This window comes from Amphiprion ocellaris, chromosome 10 (genome assembly GCF_022539595.1).
Source record: "Amphiprion ocellaris isolate individual 3 ecotype Okinawa chromosome 10, ASM2253959v1, whole genome shotgun sequence".
NCBI classification, from domain to species: Eukaryota; Metazoa; Chordata; class Actinopteri; family Pomacentridae; genus Amphiprion; species Amphiprion ocellaris.
The window spans coordinates 31,754,033-31,772,540 of record NC_072775.1 but is presented as its reverse complement, the minus strand read 5'-3'; the positions used below and the strand labels follow the sequence as shown (position 1 = coordinate 31,772,540).

The 18,508-nt window shown below is 42.8% G+C and overlaps 1 protein-coding gene and 1 non-coding gene across 2 annotated transcripts; one reads left to right on the top strand and one right to left on the bottom strand.

Annotated features, from left to right (window-relative positions):
* Positions 1–10,666: 10,666 nt before the first annotated feature.
* Positions 10,667–10,754, bottom strand: trnay-gua (transfer RNA tyrosine (anticodon GUA)). The gene is given in 2 exon segments: positions 10,667–10,702; positions 10,718–10,754. It is a non-coding gene; the product is annotated as a tRNA-Tyr (tRNA).
* A 4,562-nt stretch (positions 10,755–15,316) lies between these two features.
* LOC111575895 (frizzled-8-like) lies at positions 15,317–18,092 on the top strand. Its single transcript, XM_023281305.3, has one exon. The coding sequence runs from the start codon at positions 15,586–15,588 to the stop codon at positions 17,323–17,325; it is 1,740 nt and encodes a 579-aa protein (XP_023137073.2). The 5' UTR covers positions 15,317–15,585; the 3' UTR covers positions 17,326–18,092.
* Positions 18,093–18,508: the final 416 nt, after the last annotated feature.

The following is an 18,508-nucleotide window of genomic DNA, read 5'->3' as shown; positions in this document are numbered from 1 at the left end:
AAAGACCTCCCCTATAATCCTGCATTTACCTCCAAGACCCCTGATAATATTAATAAACCATTAGCATACATTACTGTTATAAGCCTGGGGAATTTGTGTGTCAAGCACTTGTACAATCCAAAAATCAGTTATAATATGAAAAACTTTTCAAAAAATAAAGTGTAACAAAAAAAACTGAGCAGATATAGCACAAAATAACTCCCCCCACTTTGCAACTACCCAAGAACCGCTCAGAATAACTCTTGTTTTAATTTGCATCAAAATTTTGAACAAGTTACTGCTTTTTTTTAAGCTAAAATCTGACCATATTTAAGTCATGTTCAACGGACTTACATGACCTTTTTATTTGAAACATGTCAACTCCATCAATCTGATTCACTTCCAAGATTCCATGTTTTTTATTTTGCAAAAACTACAAAGTTATAGTGACACCCATAATCCTCTTCACCCCCAGGGTTCCCATTTGTCTGCCCAGTTACACTTAAAACCTACAGATTCTTGGAGCGTGATGGCTCGTGCATTGGAAAATCACAAAAACAGACCTACCTCGCCAAGCTTGTGGAGCGTCATTCATTCAGGAGATGAAGAAACGGGGAGTAAAGAGCAGAAAAACGCTTTTTAAAACATTCCCCCTGCACAAGTGAAATCCCCAGAGACGAACGTATGTGTTTGTTTTGGAAGACACCCCTGAGAATTAAAGCCTACAGCGTATTTTGGCAGAACGCTCTTGGAGGAGCGATCCTGTAAGCCCCTCAATTGTGTTTTAAGAAACAGAGGCTAAACCTGGCGAGTTAGTAAAAATGATTTATCTCTTATAGCTACATGGCATACCATAAGAACATACAGGAGCAGTGGTCAGTTTATCTACCAGATGGCTTCTACTGTGTCTGTCAACCATGAAAGGCCAGCAAAGCTCTACATCATTTTAACAGGCCGTGTCAAATAGTATTTATCTATTTCCTGCAATGCAAACACTAATTTAAATCCCCGAGTCTTTATATAGGCCTCACTGCGAAGCCCCACAACAAACGGCGTTACCACAGTAACTAACCAGTTACCTTCACCTCAGATTAGTGGGTTGTTGTCTGGACAGAACAAGATGTTTGTGCACCATATGGTATAAAAGGCTTTATGTATTCAGGGCCGTGTCTCTAAATTTGGAGAGTCTGTGCTATGAGCGCTCAAGGCTCTTTGGCAGAAAAGGAAAGGAGTGTCTCGCTGTGTCAACGTCTGTGACCTTTGGAGCCGAGTTCAGGGGGCAAATTCTGTTCCTCACACCGGAAAAAAAGCACCAGAAAGTGTACAAAATGGCATTCCAATCACATCACTGAATACATTTCAATTAAGCTGCGGGAAGACAAATGAAATCAAAATGATTTCAGTGTCAAAGCCGGAAACGCGTCCATAGATGGGCAGAGCCGGGCCGCAATCACCCTCATTTGCAGACTAAATGCCATTAGGCAGGCGAACAGATTGACATTTTTATGAGTGTCTGAACATTCGCAGTTGTTTCTCCTTGGGGTTGGTTAGCCTTTGACAGCGCTATCTCGCAAATGAGGACTCTTGCAGCTGCAATCCTTGTCGACCGGCGCACTAAATGCACCTGTTGTCAGACTTATTTGAGGTGAGATAAGGTTAATTACGCTCCGGTGCGTGCTTTATCATTGCCGAGTGGCGTAGCTGGAGTTTGCACAGGGGCTGCACTTCCAGGGCTCCAGGAATGCCATTCAGTAGGTGTACTCTTTGAGAGATAAGTGAATTGACAAAAAAAAAAAAACATGCTTCATGTGACGAGTGATAGAATCATTTAATGCAAGTCAATAGCACCAATTTAAATACGCATTTTTGTAGATTTGGAAGCACAGCCATAGTGCTACATCATTTATAGACAGCAACATACAAATCCAAATATGAGTCAATTATGCAAAATATGTGCCGGTTCTAGTTCTAAGTATTTTGTTCTTCCAGGGTTTACTGCCCGAACAAAGGAGGCAACCACGGGTTTAAATGAATCAGCTAAACTTAGTATTTCGCTGGTAAACTTACCTTCACCCACCTTCTTCCTCATTGCACCATCCGACCTCCCCCTCTTTCCTCCCTCCCAAACTGACCTACGTTTACCCCAATAATTCACCGCTGTCTGTTTTGGGGGAGGCGGGGTCAGTCTCAGTTTACTGTGAGCCTGTATGTGTGTACTTGTATTACTTGTGTTGCGGTGGGGACATAAATCTGCTTAAACCCAGTCACACTGTGGCGAAGCTGCCTCACATTTAGGGGCAAAAAGCGAGTACTGTTAATTTAAATCATTGGATTTTCTGGTAAAAACTCGGTTTAAGGTTGGGGTGACATTACGAGTTTGGCAAGGGTTGGGGATAGAACTCCTCTCTTGTTGGGGTATAAATGTGTTTACACAGTCTGGAGCCTTGTCTCCCTTTTGGTTGCCAAAAGTGAGTCTTCATAACATAAGTCAGTAAATTTTAAGCTGAAGATAAGTGCAAGGAAGTCTAGACAGGCAGTGATTATGGTTTGGGTTAGAGTAAGTCATCGAGAAATGAATGTAAGTCAAAGACTTGTCCTCCGATGTGCCATAAAACTGAGCATTTTGGGTTTACAATGGGCATGGGTGGGTCGACCGAGTGGGTGGAGGGTTCTGCCGGGTTTTGTCTGGGTCAAAGTTGACTCATCACCTTCCTGTGGAATGTGTCGATCCTCCAGGTACAAATAAATGAACGGAGGCCGCCTTCAGAAAACTGCCTCTGCTCACATTTTAAGGGTGGAATGTGAGAAATTCCCAAAAATTTTAATTTACTGCACTGTTACAGACACATTCGCACATAAAGACCATCAGAGGTGTAAGCCTGACACACCTGCATTTAATCTGAAAAGCCATATGCAAATAATCAAGCATGTTAGCCTTAAAATTGGCATTTATCATAAATTTGGTTGCACAAGTAGACTCACACAAAGTCTGACTAAATGCGGGGGAAGCTGTTACTTAAGGGGCTAACATGGGTAAATATTATTCAGGAACACTTGTGTGTGTGTATGTGTGTGTGTTCTTGGCTGACTGTTTAGTTTTGTGCAGATGTGTGTAAGTGTGTGCACGCAGGACGTCTTCCTGAGAGTGTTTATTAACCCGTCTGTGCAAATGTGTATGTTAGTCGGATTTTTACCAAATGAGTAAAACGAGGCCACTTAAACCCTCCAGGAAATAAGCCCAGCCGTCAGACTCACACGTTGCATACATGTTATTTTAAGCCCAAATTACACATCATCCGATATCCGTCCTAAATGGCTTTTCCAGCTTCACTGCTCCAGGTATTCTGAGGTAGAAGGACAGCGGTAAAAAGGGGCCAACAGGTTTAGCAGCAGTAAAAAGAAAAGAGGGAAAAAAAACGAGCCTTGCTCCACTAAGACGAGGGAAACTTGCCAAATCCCCAATTCCCTGAGAAGGAGAGGGCAAGGCCCCGGCACTACAGAGATGCTAGGCTACTTATCTCTTTTTCAAACATTTACACTCAAGGCTTCAGTACTTGAGGGAAGTTGATCTTCCCAAATGTTAAAGACTCCATTTGATGAAGTATGTCCAGTGTAAATTTAAGACAGAAACGTTCAGATAAATCTCAGTTAAGTTTCTTGAAGACTGTCCTTATTTAGAGTTGTGGAAAGTGATTAATTTGCTCGCAGTCACGCAGCACTGCCACTCCTCTGGCTCATTATTAGCTGCCTACATACCATCTGTGGAAAATACAGCTGTGTTACTAGATAGCAACCAAAACACAGCCACAACATTTGCAGACTCGGCTTATAAGATAACACATGGATGGAAACACTTACAAGAATATTACATGTCAGTTAAATAGTGGATTGATTCTACTAAATGAACAGGGGTTTATTATTTTACATTTTTTATTTTAAAGAATAAACATGTTGCTAAAGTTGGTTACCAAAAAAAAAAAAAAAAAATTGATAAAAAGTAAAATAGTTGTTACGGGGACTTTAAGGACCAATTCAGAAAATGGACAGCGGAAACGGCTATGTTCACAATAAAATACGATTGACAATCCTGCATGTTAAACACACACACACAGGAAAAAAAACACGGTGCAAAACTAGTGGACGCACATAGCACAGGATATCTGGAGAATTTAGAACTTCCTACTGTTTTTGAGCTTTGTCGATGAAAAGCGTGTACAAACCAATGCACCTCCAGAGTCTGGCAGTAACTCCTTCAACTTTGAGTAATGAACTATAAAGGTATGGATACAGCAGCTACACACATCTTGTTCTGAGCACTGTGTCAGCAGCTGTTCCTGAGGTGTAGCACAGGATATCTGGACAATTTAGAACTTCTCACTGCGTTTGGGCTCCACTGATGGAAAGCATGTACGAATCAAAGCTCTCCCAAAGACTGGCAGTGACTTCTTTAATTACAGCTCTTTTAATGATGAATGGGTGAGAATCTCCTCGTACATCCTCTCCTTATACTAAACATTTGTTTTTAGCACGACTTGATTTCCTGGCTCAGGAATAGTTCATTGTCACCTTTGCAGACCCTTAAGGATTTACGTGAGAAAAAGTTTACATACGTCATTCTCTATTAATAGTAAACCAGTTTACATTTAAAATTTGTCCTTGTTGAAATGGGCTATAATGATATTTCACTATCAAACCTGGCTATGTGAAATTATCTCCTGTATCCGCAGTTTCTGTTGGTTTTAGGGTCCTTTGTAATGAGTTCCATCTTATTTTTTTGCTCTCCAGCTGTTGTGGTTCACTCAGGCAGCTGTTTACATTGAAAAACTTTGGAAAACCAACTATAAATTATCTGTCACACCAAACATTATGGAGCATTTAGCATCTAAAGAGACAGATATTTTTCTCAAGAGATGCTAAAAAACTGAGCTAAAAGACAATGACTATTGAACTGATATTCACAAGGTGTCCACAAACATGACTCCAAGTTATACTCCAGTGACACTGTTCCTCATTTGGAGTTGGATATGTTGTAAACAGGTGTCTTCTTACAAGTTAACCATATCAACTTAAACATGAATGTTATGTCAGTGTTTTTACAACTTGTTTCTGAGGCTAAAAATGTTAGCTATTTGGACATAATGTAAAGATATCCACAAGAACAGTTGGGAAAAGCGTAGAACATCATACAACTCAGAATTGATAAATTTGTCCTAAGAAAAGGGTGTAGTTTCGGAAATAGCTGGAACTTGAGTTGGTCTAGTGTAAATTTCAATGTGTTAAAATAAATATGCCGTCAATTCAAAGAGCTTTAAATAGTCCTAAACCAACCTCTATTGGTCTAATTACACAGTGCTCAATAGAACAGAGTTAATTTGTTTAAAATGGCTCTTGACACACACGGCACAGCTTCCAGATATAAAAGCTGCAGTGTATCACCTCTGTTTGCAGCTCACTGCTGAAGTCCAAACACTAATGGAACACTAATGGCTTTCAACATGGTTACATTTCTCACCTCGTCACTGTTCCTGCCCTCAGAACAGCCTCCTGACGAGGTGAGCTCATAAAACACCGCCAGCGGCTCACAGTTAACTGAGCTTCGAGGCTGTCGTCATGGCTCTTAATGAATCCTCAGGCCTGTGCAGGACCGGAGTCGGCCCGAACCAGCATGTTTACCGCAGAGAAGACGTCATCGCTGCCAAAGAAAGAGCGTAATTATAAACACGCCACTGCTGTTTCCAGCGGAGCAATTTAAGAACAGGCCCCTGTTGCTCCAGAGTCTTAATAACGCCGGGAGAACAAGTGGCAATTTAGGAGGGCCAGCGGTAAAACACCCTCAATATGGGCCTGGCAGCCTCCAAATTTAAACTGAAGGGATTATGGAGGCAACTGGTCAGACAGCTGATATCATCTCCTGGTAAAAGACACACTAATTCTCTCATTATGTCACTACCTGCCTTTTCATGAAGACCCGTTCCCCTAAATTATCATTGTCCAAAGGCTTTAATCACTTAGCACTCTTAAATTATCAGCCAAGTTGTACAAATAGTTGTTTAAGGAAGGTGCTTATTTTCATGGTTTTGGTCAAGTTAAGTCCTCGGATGTGGGATCACAGTGACATCTCTACAACAGAGTCAGACAGGCAGTAGGCTATCAGACAAGCCAATTATCTAAATCCCTTTATTGTGAAGGAAAACCAAACATGAATACAGCATGTTTGCACAGGAAAACTGTTAAGCCCGGAAACTGTGACGGATGCTCAGAACAGACAGCGTTGGAAGTAATTTTTCTGTTACTTTGTGTTTGTTCAAAATCCGTGTGGATTCTTGGGATTCCTGTCCTGTTGTACATCTTTTTAGTGATACCACCGTGTTCTCAAATCCATAAAATTATCTCAGCAAGTCCATTATTGTGATGGTGATAGAAACAATGGCTAAAACTACAATAAAACAACCTAAATGATATAAAAGTGGATTTTATTTAGGGCTGTGATGGTTAAAAGTCAGGATTTTGATGCAACTCACCTGCTCACTGTGTCATATTGAAATCTGATGTGCTGTAACTGGACAATATTAAAGTTACATAAGGAAGGGTACAACTGCTCAGAAGCAAAATAGACTCTATTAGAGTTTGTATAGTTGTTTGAGGTTGTGTGCACCTAAATCGTAGGTTCAGATGGATGGAGAAGGAACTAATTATCTTAATTTACTGATTTGTGTGTGCTTTTGTATTTTTTAGAAGCATGCATCTGTATGCGTTACCCCATGTGTACCTGAGCAGATGGTATCTTCCAGTTCGAAACAGGCCAAGAAGGTAAACTGCAGGTCACTGGTCAGTCATAGCAGAGTAGGAGGCAGTTTATTCTGAGTTTTGGTCACTTTTTTGAAATAAGTTTGTTGATAATGCTCCTGCCTGCCTCCAACATTGCTCCTTATGTCTTATAAGTCTTCAAACTGCCTAACAACTTCATTCCTTCTAAAGCACAAATCAGTAATATCTTGCCAGGCAGATAGTTTTGTTTTGGAAAATCTATTTCCATTTCAACACATCAAGCATGAAACTAATGTGCTTTCCAGCACTCGAAGCATTTACAAAAGAAATAAATTTGGATGATAACTTTTCCAGAAACATCTTCATGACATATTAATTGTTCTGTCTTCATGCCTGTAGGTTTCGTTGTTGCATTTGAATCAAAAATGATGAAAGTAAGAATAAAGCGAAACCCTCAAACTCAGTTGCCAAAATAAAGAGTTTTACAGAGAACTTTAGGTGATGCACCCTCATCCATGAGGAAGAGCTGGAGGCAGAAAACAACCTCAGTGGATGTTCTACAAATTTATCAGAATCTTTTATCTGCTGAATTTAGAAGAGTCGCAAGGAAATATTATTATCTGCAGAACAAGCTGCTGAACTAGCTGTTTTCTCCCAATGAGTTGGTATGAAGAGCCAACAGAACTACAATTTTTTTTTTTAAAATTTAGTAGTAGGCTTCACAATATTATATCCCTCTTATCTCTAGCTAATAAAAAAAATCTTGTTTTGTTTTTACAAATTATAAAGTTATACATTTAAATTAACCAGCCAGATAAACTCTTCTTTTAACAAATGTTTGTGTAACAGAATGTAGGCTAATATTGTATTTTTACAGCTCTTGGCTCTTATCTGTTGGTGTGTTTGGTTTCAGGAGGTTGGTTAACACAGACCTGGCTGTCATGGTCCTGTCCTGCCACAGATTGATTGGATGGGAGGGAATAATATCAGTGTTTGCTCTGGCTAATGAGCGGAAGGAAGGTGAGCCAATACAATACACACTCTGTCAACACAGGGACACTCTCAGGCTGTGTGTTGTGTTGTGTGTTAAACCCACCTCGGGCTGATTAGTAGTCTGTCTCTAAGGAAACATGCAAGACAACTGCTGAGGAATCCAACCTGTGAAGGGAAGGAAGGAAGGGAGGGAGGGAGGGAGGAATCGTCCATCCATCACTGACCACGAGCTGGAAAATGGGACACACATGACCAGGAATTCAAGTTTTCCTTAGTCATGGCCAGACAATTCAAGACTTCCACTCCACGATGAGTCACGCAAAAGTCAATAAACACATTAAACAAACTGCTGATACCAAAGGAAAGCTAATTTCTTTGTGGTACTCTCTCTTCTGACAAGAAAAAAAAAGAAATTTGAATGCTGAGTGGACATGAAGGCCTGGATGACTTGTAGCCTAATGTTCTTCTAAATTCAGACAAAACTGGTTATTGTATTTGACCCCAAGCACCTCAGAAATTCACTGTCTAATCAGGTAGTTACTCTGGATGGCATTGCCTTGACTTTCGGTTCTACAGTGAGAAACCTTTCAGTTAACTTGGATATGTCTTTTAGCTCACACAAAAAGTCTAAGATGGCCTTCTTTTACTAGTGCAATACTGTCAAGTCTTCACCTTAGTGCCTCAATATGATCCTATATTACGTTGTAAATCGGTGCTATGTAAGTAAAACTGAATTAAAGTGAATTGAATTTACAAGCCGTTAAGTAATAAGTCAGAGCAGATGACACGTCCAAAATCTGAATCATCCATGCTATGGAATCACTGCGTAGTTTTACCCAAAATGGATGCATAGATCTTTCTGAAGCTGTTCATATAGTTATTTATATGCCGATTATTTATCCAGCCAGTGAGAACTCGGCGACAGCAGCATTCCCTTCAAGATCAAGGGTGGCGTCTAAAAGACTGCGTCCAAACTTAAAGAAAGTAAACATTTTCAGAAGTCAGTGGGGACCTCGCCGTCTTATCTCGCAGTCATACATCAGATCTAATTACGCTCAGGCCTCTCCTCCGATACACACATGAACTTTTAAATCAACCAAATTACCCTGGGGACCAAGGCGACACTTTATTTAAATATTTATTTAATTGCCTGCTTCAGAGAGATATTCAGGAGGAGATGCCTTTTTTTCATGAAATTGGGTCAGGTTGGTTATTGGCGCCTGCAGAATGAGACGCCGTGAAGAGCACGACTTGTTTTCATGTGTTCAGACAAGGTGATTGTATCTTAAGCAATGTCATTTGTTCTGTTATGCAATCTGTACATAAATGCAAGTTTGAAATATAGCTCCTGAAAACCTCTTGAGGGCTTCATTTCTTTTTCTGGCTTGAATCTTTCTTTTATTTCAGCAGCACAAAATTGGAAAAACAGGCTGAAGTTGTTTTCACTTCCCTCTATTAATTTTCAGCAGGTCAAATGTCCTCATTTCTGTCACCCAACAAATGATCCTTGGGTGTAACACACACTTGTATCGGCTTGTCATTTACTGCCGGAAGCTGTCAGGACCCAGTAGATTAAATGCTGGGAAATATGAGAGAGGCATTTCCTGACGAGCTGACATGCAGCAAGCTCTGTACAACATGACACGTGCTGTGAAACACTGATGCCTCATGTCCACATAGTTCTGTGTTGGTATACAAATCAAGTTGAACTTCATTAATTCCGATGATAACCTCCGTGATCTCAGATTTTGTCCTTCTGTTTTTTTCTGGTCCAAAATTTGTCTCAAGTACATTGACATATTGGAACTTTCACAGTAGATTACAGATGGGATGGACTGTGTGAGCCAAGAAATTGGAAAACTAAATAAGGCAACAGTCTGTTTAGTTGTTTAAAATGTAGACAGTCAATTATAATTACAACGGGAACTAGTTTAGCACATGCTAGTTGTGTAACATACACAGAACACACAGTCTCTAGTGATCCATAGGTCCTGCAACAAAATATTTCACCAACATGGCTCCACATGTGACAGCATTACCTCCTCCTCTTGTTTTTCTTCATGTATTACTCTTCCTGTTTTAGTGGCTCCATGCACATATTTCATAAAACTGGATGGTCAACAGTGATAGCCTCTGATTAGCCTCTCTCTTATGGCTGCGGTGAAGTATCCATCCATCTGCATTTTTTTGCGTTAAACATCAGGGGCCACAGTACATGGATTTGCAGAGAAGAACCTAAGCTATGTGATAAAGAAGCAATAGTCTGACCCGCTGTATGTATAAAATCCACCATTTCTGCATTTCTAACAGCAACCTCAGAGTAGTTTTATCTGTCTGATTCATGGTCTCCAACAGCTATACCCACAAAAGCTACTCCTTCAAGCCAGATTTGAACCAGCGACCTACAGATATCAGCATGTTCCTCCTACAGTCCTCCACTCTACCAACTGAGCTATCGGAGGGGACAGAGTAGCTAATCTACCATGTACAGTTCCATCAATGATCAACATGTGCTGAGGGAACATGTCTACATTATGCAGATTTATGGACATGAAGTCAAGCTATGTGTTGAAGAGGTGATAGTCTGCCTCACTAGATGTAAACTAGGGGGATAAAACCTGCCATTTTCGCATTTTAAAGTCTCCAACAGCTACATTCACAAAAAGCCTCCTCCTTCGAGTCAGCGACCTAAAGATTTCTGCATAGCTCTCTTACAGTCTTCCACTCTACCAGCTGAGCTATTGAAGGTGACAGATTGGTAAATTTACCGTGTACACTTCCATCAATGATCACCATGTGCTGAGAGAAAATGTCTACGTTATACAGATTTATAGACATGAAGTCGAGCTATGTGGAGAAGAGGCAGCAGTGTGACTCACTGGATGTAGACTCTGGGGATCCAGCAGCTGCACTCAAAAAACACTCCTCCTTTGAGCCGGATTTGAACCAGCGACCTAAGGATATCAGCACATCTCTTCTACAGTCCTCCGCTCTACCAACTGAGCTACCAAAAGGGGTATAATGCAATATTCACTGTGGACACTCCAGTCAATGATCATCATGTGCTGAGACACAATATCTGTACGTTTATACACATTGACAGACACGAGGCAAAGCTATGTGAAAAAGAGGCAAAGGCCTGACTCACTGGATGTAGATTGTGGGTAGGAAACCTGTCATTTCCCACTTTCATGGCGTTATCTCCTCTTTTTGTTGTTTTATCTGTTTGACTCTGGTCTCCAACAGCCACACCCACAAAATCCTTCTCATTCGAGCCAGATTTGAACCAGCAACCTAAGGATGTCAGCACATCTTTCATGCAGCGGTGAACTCTACCAACTGAGCTATCAAAGGGGTTAGCATTAGGTATTCATTGTGTACATTACAGTCAATGATCACCAAGTGCTGAGGCAAAATGTCTGTACATTAAACAGACATGTAGCCAAACTACTTGGAAACGAGGCAGTAGTCAGACTTTAACAGTCTCTAACAGCTACATGATCTTGCATTTGTTGATGCTTAATTTTTCACTTTTATTTCCGTTGGGAATTCTTGCCATTTCTTTTCATAACCTGCTCTTCAAATAACATTACATTTCTGCCTTGCACACCTACAGCTGCACAAACCGCCACCTCTCCATCTCCACCTCGTCTCTCAGGAAAATCCAGATGTTTCCAGCTGCCGCCTCTAGTGCATTCTGCCTATCATCTATCTTCACTGGTCTGTTTATTGAAGATGCATCACATTAACTGGGACTTCATCCCTGCAGTTAACGCTAAATCATTATTGCTTACACTTTCTATCGAGCTTTCCTTATTGATCCATTGCATTATTGATTTCAGTCAGCATTTCCAAAGAAACTACTTAAGACTCACTTGAGACTCGCAGGTTTTCTGCATCCCCACAATGACACAAGTCAATATTAATGAGCCCCATGTTCATCAGCTCGGTTTTAGCGCATAATACGACAGACAGGACGGAAGAGTTTGAGAGTACCATGAGGCCAAGCTTCCCATGAGGAGGTTACAAAGACAAACATTTCAGAGTTTCACAGCACGCCTCAGTAACTCTGTGAGAAACCCCCCACCCCACCCACCCGCCTTTTTCTTTGGCGTCATGAACTTTGAGAGCCCTGGGAGAATCAGGGGGAAAGATCGGGGGGAAAGCAGGAGAGAGGCAAGGAAGGGAGGCCAGATAGAGGAGTGGTGGAGTGGGCAGCCTTGAGAATGCAGAAGTTGACTTCTAAACAGATGCAGTAATTCCATTTCCACCCTTTTAAATTTGGTATGCAGGGGGCCAGCGCGTAACCCTAAACCCACTATCGCCGTTGCACACAGAAGGCGGGAGGCGCAGTCGACAGTTGGTGGCTGGGGCCACCGAGTCTATCAGCCTTGTTAATCAATACGGGTTCCACTCTGATAGACAGCGATTGGTGTAACTGATGCTCAGTCTGCTATTTTGTTCTCCTTGGCGGCAGGAGGAGGCACCTGTTTCCTGCGACTTTCACCTGCAGTTCACAGCTCGGCTGAAGACGGCTGGCCCAGCGTGAGGCATCTGGACCAGGCCCAGAAAGTAGCCTGCACATGCATGGGAATGTCTGAGGAGTCTCCTTCAGCCATGAGAAACATGTTCTTCCTCTTCTAACAAAATGTTGGTGAAGTTGTGAGAAACACTAGAGCTGCATAGGCTTGATTTTAATGGGGAAATCAACAAAAATCCCAAATTAGTATTTAAAATCAATCAGAAAGATGCCCTAAATACAGTTTTTTCTTGTTACTATGTGAAAAACTTCTGCAGAAGTTTGGCAGCGTGATGAGAGATGCTGCCCAGAAGTTGACACCAACAGTGCCATCGCTGTGAAACTGCTGCAAAACATGAAGAAGCTCTTGTTTCAATTGGAAAAAGCACTGAAAGAAATGAGCTGTTCAGCATTATGTGAAAGGAAGTGAATGGTCAGTGAGCATTGAGGTAAAGTGAAAGCATCATTAGATTTTATTTAGTAAACAGTATAATTCTACAACTTTGATTTCTGTCCGTTCTGTTTGCACTTTCTATGTGACTCTTCCTGCAGTTTCTCCATGTTTTTTCCTGTGAAATAATCTTTTGCAGAGTTTTTCTTCAGAAAAGCTGAGAGTTGTGTGATATGTTGTCTGTTGTGCAGAACTTAGAACTGAATTTGAACATAGATTGACTTAGCAGGAAAAAAAAACATCCTCATATCTTACATATACCGGTGAATACACACTTATGAAATATCAGGTTATCCCCATTTTTCATAAATAACAATTAAGTATCACATCTTGGTGAATATCTAATGTTTATTTTGTTGTTATTGATTGATTTGCTCCTCTTTTCCACCAGATGAACACTGTTTGCCAAACAGTAGAGTACTGTGACTAACAGAAGAGAATCTTAAGCTCACTTTAGAAAAGGTTTGGTTAGCTCTCACAGAAACAGCCTTTTCATCCCCACCTCATCTGAGACCCCAAACTGAGCTAAAAACAAGCCTCCTTTTGCAAATACTGGAGTTTGGGGCTAATTAGTTCTGATAAAAACCTGTGGATTGGAAACATGCCGCCCGTCTGCCAAACTGTCTCAGCTCCATTTGAAGCGGTTGAATCCAATAAGAAGTGTGAATGACTTTAATTAGTGCTATCACAATGCTGCATCTGCCCATGTTAGCTTATTTCCTTTGGGCTGAAACTGTTTGCACACACACACACACACACACACACTGTGTTGTTTGTTAGGCCAGCGGTGTGTTGCAGTAATCGCCAGCCCAGCATGCTCTGAGTGAAACATTGGCACCGGCGTTAAGACAAACTGCTCCCTCCCTTTAGACCAAGACGACCCCCTGCTGCCAGCTAACAAGACCACAGTAACCTCCCTCACCACACACAGCCTCCCTGTGTTCCTGCTGCACATCGGCATGCAGACGCTTCTTCTCTCACATGTGCATCCAGCTCTGCACATTTTCCCATTGTCAGTCGCCCTAACAGAAGACGGGGAGCCTCCCTCCCTGCAGCGGAGGCTGACTGACGGACAGTATCAGACTAGTGCTCCCTTGTGGCTTTTAGAGTCATCCACTGACAGGCGATGAATAAATTGGCTTTTCTCAAACTTATCATCAAACTGAAGCTCGTGGGTCACACGGAAAATTGGTTTGCAGTTGGCATGCAAAGGATGTGGTTCCTCCAAATGCTTTTAAACTGTTACTGAACCAAATGACTTCTCCTTCCTGTGGTTCTGTCATGATCAAACTGGTTGTGAGTTATTTAAACCCCAATAATGACAGTGAAGATGCTTTACTCTCCTGTATGTATGAGTTGAGATTGGAAGAACACCTCATGTTTGATGCACTGAATGACTTATAAGATTGTAAATAATTAAAAATGAAACCCAGAACAGGAAACACTTCTAAAGAGATTCATATTTTAGTTCATTTATGAGCTTATTTGATCATCTGGACCCGTCCAGATGTTAAATATAAAACCACACTCTGGGTGCAAGATTGCAAAGCAAAAGGTCATGAAGCCAGATTGTATGTTCTAAAAGTGTTCTGAGGAAGTTCTGCAAAGTTCTAGTAATGTTTTCAGTGGATGTTTTACTTTACTTCCCAGAATACTCTTCCAAAAGGCAGAATAAAGTTGTCAAAAGATGCTCGAAAAGATGTTCTTAAATCATTTTGTGAAAACATTGTATTGACAAAACCCTTCCTTTTTATATCATGTCACATTGTGGGAACGTTTTAGAGAGAACGTTCTCAGCAATGCTCTACCTTTGTTAATATGTCACATTACAGTAACGCTTTATGAAACCACTATCGGTCATCTGAGGCCTTGATAATATCTTGAAAACATGTTTTGAATATTGTTTTGAGAACATTCTTCTCTAGTTATCATGCACAATGATCTGACAGCATCCTCCAAACAGCCTCTGAAAGGTAAAGCGTTGTGTCTTAGTTCATTTTTGACCTCACTGGAACGTTATTTGAAATGAAAAACATCCTGAAAACATTCTTGGGAACATTACATTAAAAGGATTTATTTCAAATATAAGCGGGACTTGTAGTAGAAATTCATTTACTAATGAATATTTCCATGCTTTTGCTCCAGTTTTGAATTTCATTTTGCATTTTAGTGCAAAGGAAAAATATTAAATACAATAAAGTGTTAAGAAATGCAGCTAAAAACCAGGTTTTTGACTGCTTCATTATTTCATGTATATCAAAGATGCTTTGGTGCATCCAGGTACATTTTGCAACCTTTTGACCCAAAACCTTACATGCTGACTTTATGTTAGTTTACACTCCTAATTACGTTCCTTCATAAAGCACCTATTGTATCATTACCCCCTGTCCCTGTTTGTTAAGGGCAGTGTGTGAATTTGTGTGTTTGCAGGGGTTGTGGGGGGCGTAAACAAGGACAAAGTGATTGTAACCCTTCCTCCAGGGTGAACATTTTAAACAAACAACTATAGAAGGAACTCCTGATTGACTTGACTTACTGTCCCTCCCCGCCCAGGCTGGGGGAGTGTCCTCGGCCCCTGCTGTATAAAACCCAACGCACCCACCGGCTACAGAGCATGCAAACAGAGACGCGGCGCTGCACCGACACAAAGGAGAGACGGGAGGCTGCTGCTTTCCTCAGACTGAGCGTGTGAGACGCTTGTTTTGGATATTACGCACACCGAAGCCCGTCAAACTGTCTGCGCACTAGCATGAGTTCAGCAGCGCTGCGGGATTAATCGGACTTGCAGCCTGCTTGCAGAGCGCAAGTTCGCTGTCACTTTTTTTTTTGTTGTTTTTTTTTTGTCGAGGACGAATCGCGCACAGAAAAAACAACGATGGAGGAGAGGAGCATCCCGGGATGGTGCGCGCTGCTCGCCCTCGTCCTGCACGGCTGCATGGCGGCCAAGGAGCTCCAGTGCCAGGAGATCTCCGTGCCTCTGTGCAAAGGTATCGGCTACAATCACACCTACATGCCCAACCAGTTCAACCACGACACGCAGGACGAAGCCGGCCTGGAGGTGCACCAGTTCTGGCCGCTGGTGGAGATAAAGTGTTCCCCGGACTTGCGCTTCTTCCTCTGCAGCATGTACACGCCGATCTGCCTGGAGGACTACAAGAAGCCGCTGCCGCCGTGCAGGAGCGTGTGTGAACGGGCCAAAGCTGGCTGCGCTCCGCTCATGAGGCAGTACGGCTTCCCGTGGCCGGACCGGATGAGGTGCGACCTGCTGCCCGAGCAGGGCGACCAGGACACGCTGTGCATGGACTACAACCGCAGCCAGACCACCACCGTGTCTCCGGTGGTGGCTAAACCCACCAACCGGCCCGTGAAGCCGTACAACACCAAGAAGAAGAGCGGCTACGGTCGTGGCATCCCCGGTAAACACAAACCAGCGGCGTCTGCGTGTGAGCCGGGGTGCTTCTGCCGCGCGCCCATGGTGCCGGTGACCAGCGGACACCCGCTGCTCAACCGCGTCAAAACGGGACAGATCTTGAACTGTGCCGTGCCGTGCCACAACCCTTACTTTTCCCCAGAGGAGAGGACTTTCACCACCTTCTGGATCGGCCTCTGGTCCGTGCTGTGCTTCATCTCCACTTTCGCCACTGTGGCGACTTTCCTCATCGACATGGAGAGGTTTAAGTACCCGGAGCGCCCCATCATATTTCTCTCCGCCTGCTACATGTTCGTGTCAGTTGGATATATTGTCAGACTGATCGCTGGACATGAGGAAGTGGCCTGTAACACGGAGAACGGCGCTGAGCACATCCACTATGAAACCACAGGTCCTGCGCTCTGCACCATCGTCTTCCTGCTCATCTACTTCTTCGGCATGGCCAGCTCGATCTGGTGGGTGATTCTGTCCCTCACCTGGTTCCTGGCTGCAGGTATGAAGTGGGGCAACGAGGCCATCGCCAGTTACGCACAGTACTTCCACCTGGCCGCCTGGCTCATCCCCAGCATGAAGTCCATCGCGGTTTTGGCTCTGAGCTCAGTGGACGGGGACTCTGTAGCCGGGATCTGCTACGTGGGCAACCAGAATCTGGACAACCTGCGTGGGTTCGTGTTGGCACCGCTGGTCATCTACCTGTTCATCGGCACCATGTTTCTCCTCGCCGGGTTCGTGTCGCTCTTCCGGATCAGGAGTGTTATCAAGCAAGGCGGCACCAAGACTGACAAACTGGAGCGGCTGATGATCCGGATCGGAGTGTTCACGGTTCTGTACACCGTCCCGGCCACCGTCATAGTGGCCTGTTACTTTTACGAGCAGCACAACAGACAGACGTGGGAAATTACGCACAACTGTACGTGTATGACGGACCCGAGCAGGCAGCGGCCGGACTACGCCGTGTTCATGCTCAAATACTTTATGTGCCTCCTGGTGGGGATCACCTCCGGAGCGTGGATCTGGTCCGGGAAAACCTTGGACTCCTGGAGGACTTTCTGTACACGGTGCTGCTGGGGGAGTAAAGCCTCCGCCGGATCCATGTACAGCGACGTGAGCACTGGACTCACCTGGAGGTCCGGGACGGCCAGCTCCGTGTCCTGCCCCAAACAGATGCCTCTGTCCCGGGTTTGATCAAATGCATCTTCTGTCATTTGACACTAAAGACTTTAAAAACCAGCGCATATCAGCTCTTTTATATGGGGACAACGTCGCGTAAAAACTGATTTTATTTGTTAAATTATGAAAAAAAAAAAAAACGTGTCACCAAACTGCCAGTTTGAAACTTTTGGTCCTGAGCACTCCCCTAATGTGAACTGTTTGTTGAATTTACGCTTGATTCTGCTTGTTATTAAAGTTCAGTTTGAACTTCCTTTGCCTTATCCAAATGATGGGTTTGAATAGAGGAGCTGGGGGGGGGGGGGGGGACTAATTGTGTTGGGATTGTCCATCAGCGTGTTGTAATTAGCACATTAATGAGCGCCTAATGGCTTGTCTTTAAATAATGAGACTGTCAGCAGCAGAACAATGTACCTGGCACGAAGAATGCAGAGTCTTATCTGGGCTTAATTGAATGCGTACAGCTGACAAGATCCCCCTTGTCGATAGGTTATACGGTGCAGCCGAGGCTCTTCTTCTTACTGTAAAGAACCGCTGTGTCTTAAACGCCACATTTCACAAGGAGGCCGCTCTGTTTTGTCCAAAACGTGGATTTATACGTACATTAATCAATGCCTTAATACTGTCTCATACGGGTTTGCATTAAAAGTGTATTTATATAATTATTGGTGTACATATATTGTACATTTGTATATGGAATTTTACGAGACTGTACATATGTATAATTTCCACTTTGATAGAAGATTTTATTTTGAGAATAAACGACTTTTATTGAATGTTTACACGTGCTTCCTGGTCATTGTCACAAAAAAAGCTGTCGTCTGTAAACTTTGAATCTAAAACTGCTGCAGGACGCACAAGCTGCTCAAACTTCTGTGCGCAGTGGTTCACTCATGGCAGCTGTAGATCCATTTATATGTAACTAAAAGTTGTAAATCTCCCATTGTGGTCGCATGAGATGAGCTCTATTAAACCTCCACAGAATCACGCTGTGAGACCAAGAGAACAACATCAGCAGTGAAACAGAAACTACAGGTGGTCTTAAGTCTGATGCTCCGTGCGCTTTAGATTTGGTATTAACTCTTGACTTAACTGCCCTGTTTAAATCCTGGTCTGGATTAAATACGTACTTCATCCTGTTATTTTTAACAAATGAACTTAAAATCCTCTTTAAATCTTCATTTTCTTGCTTTTTTGG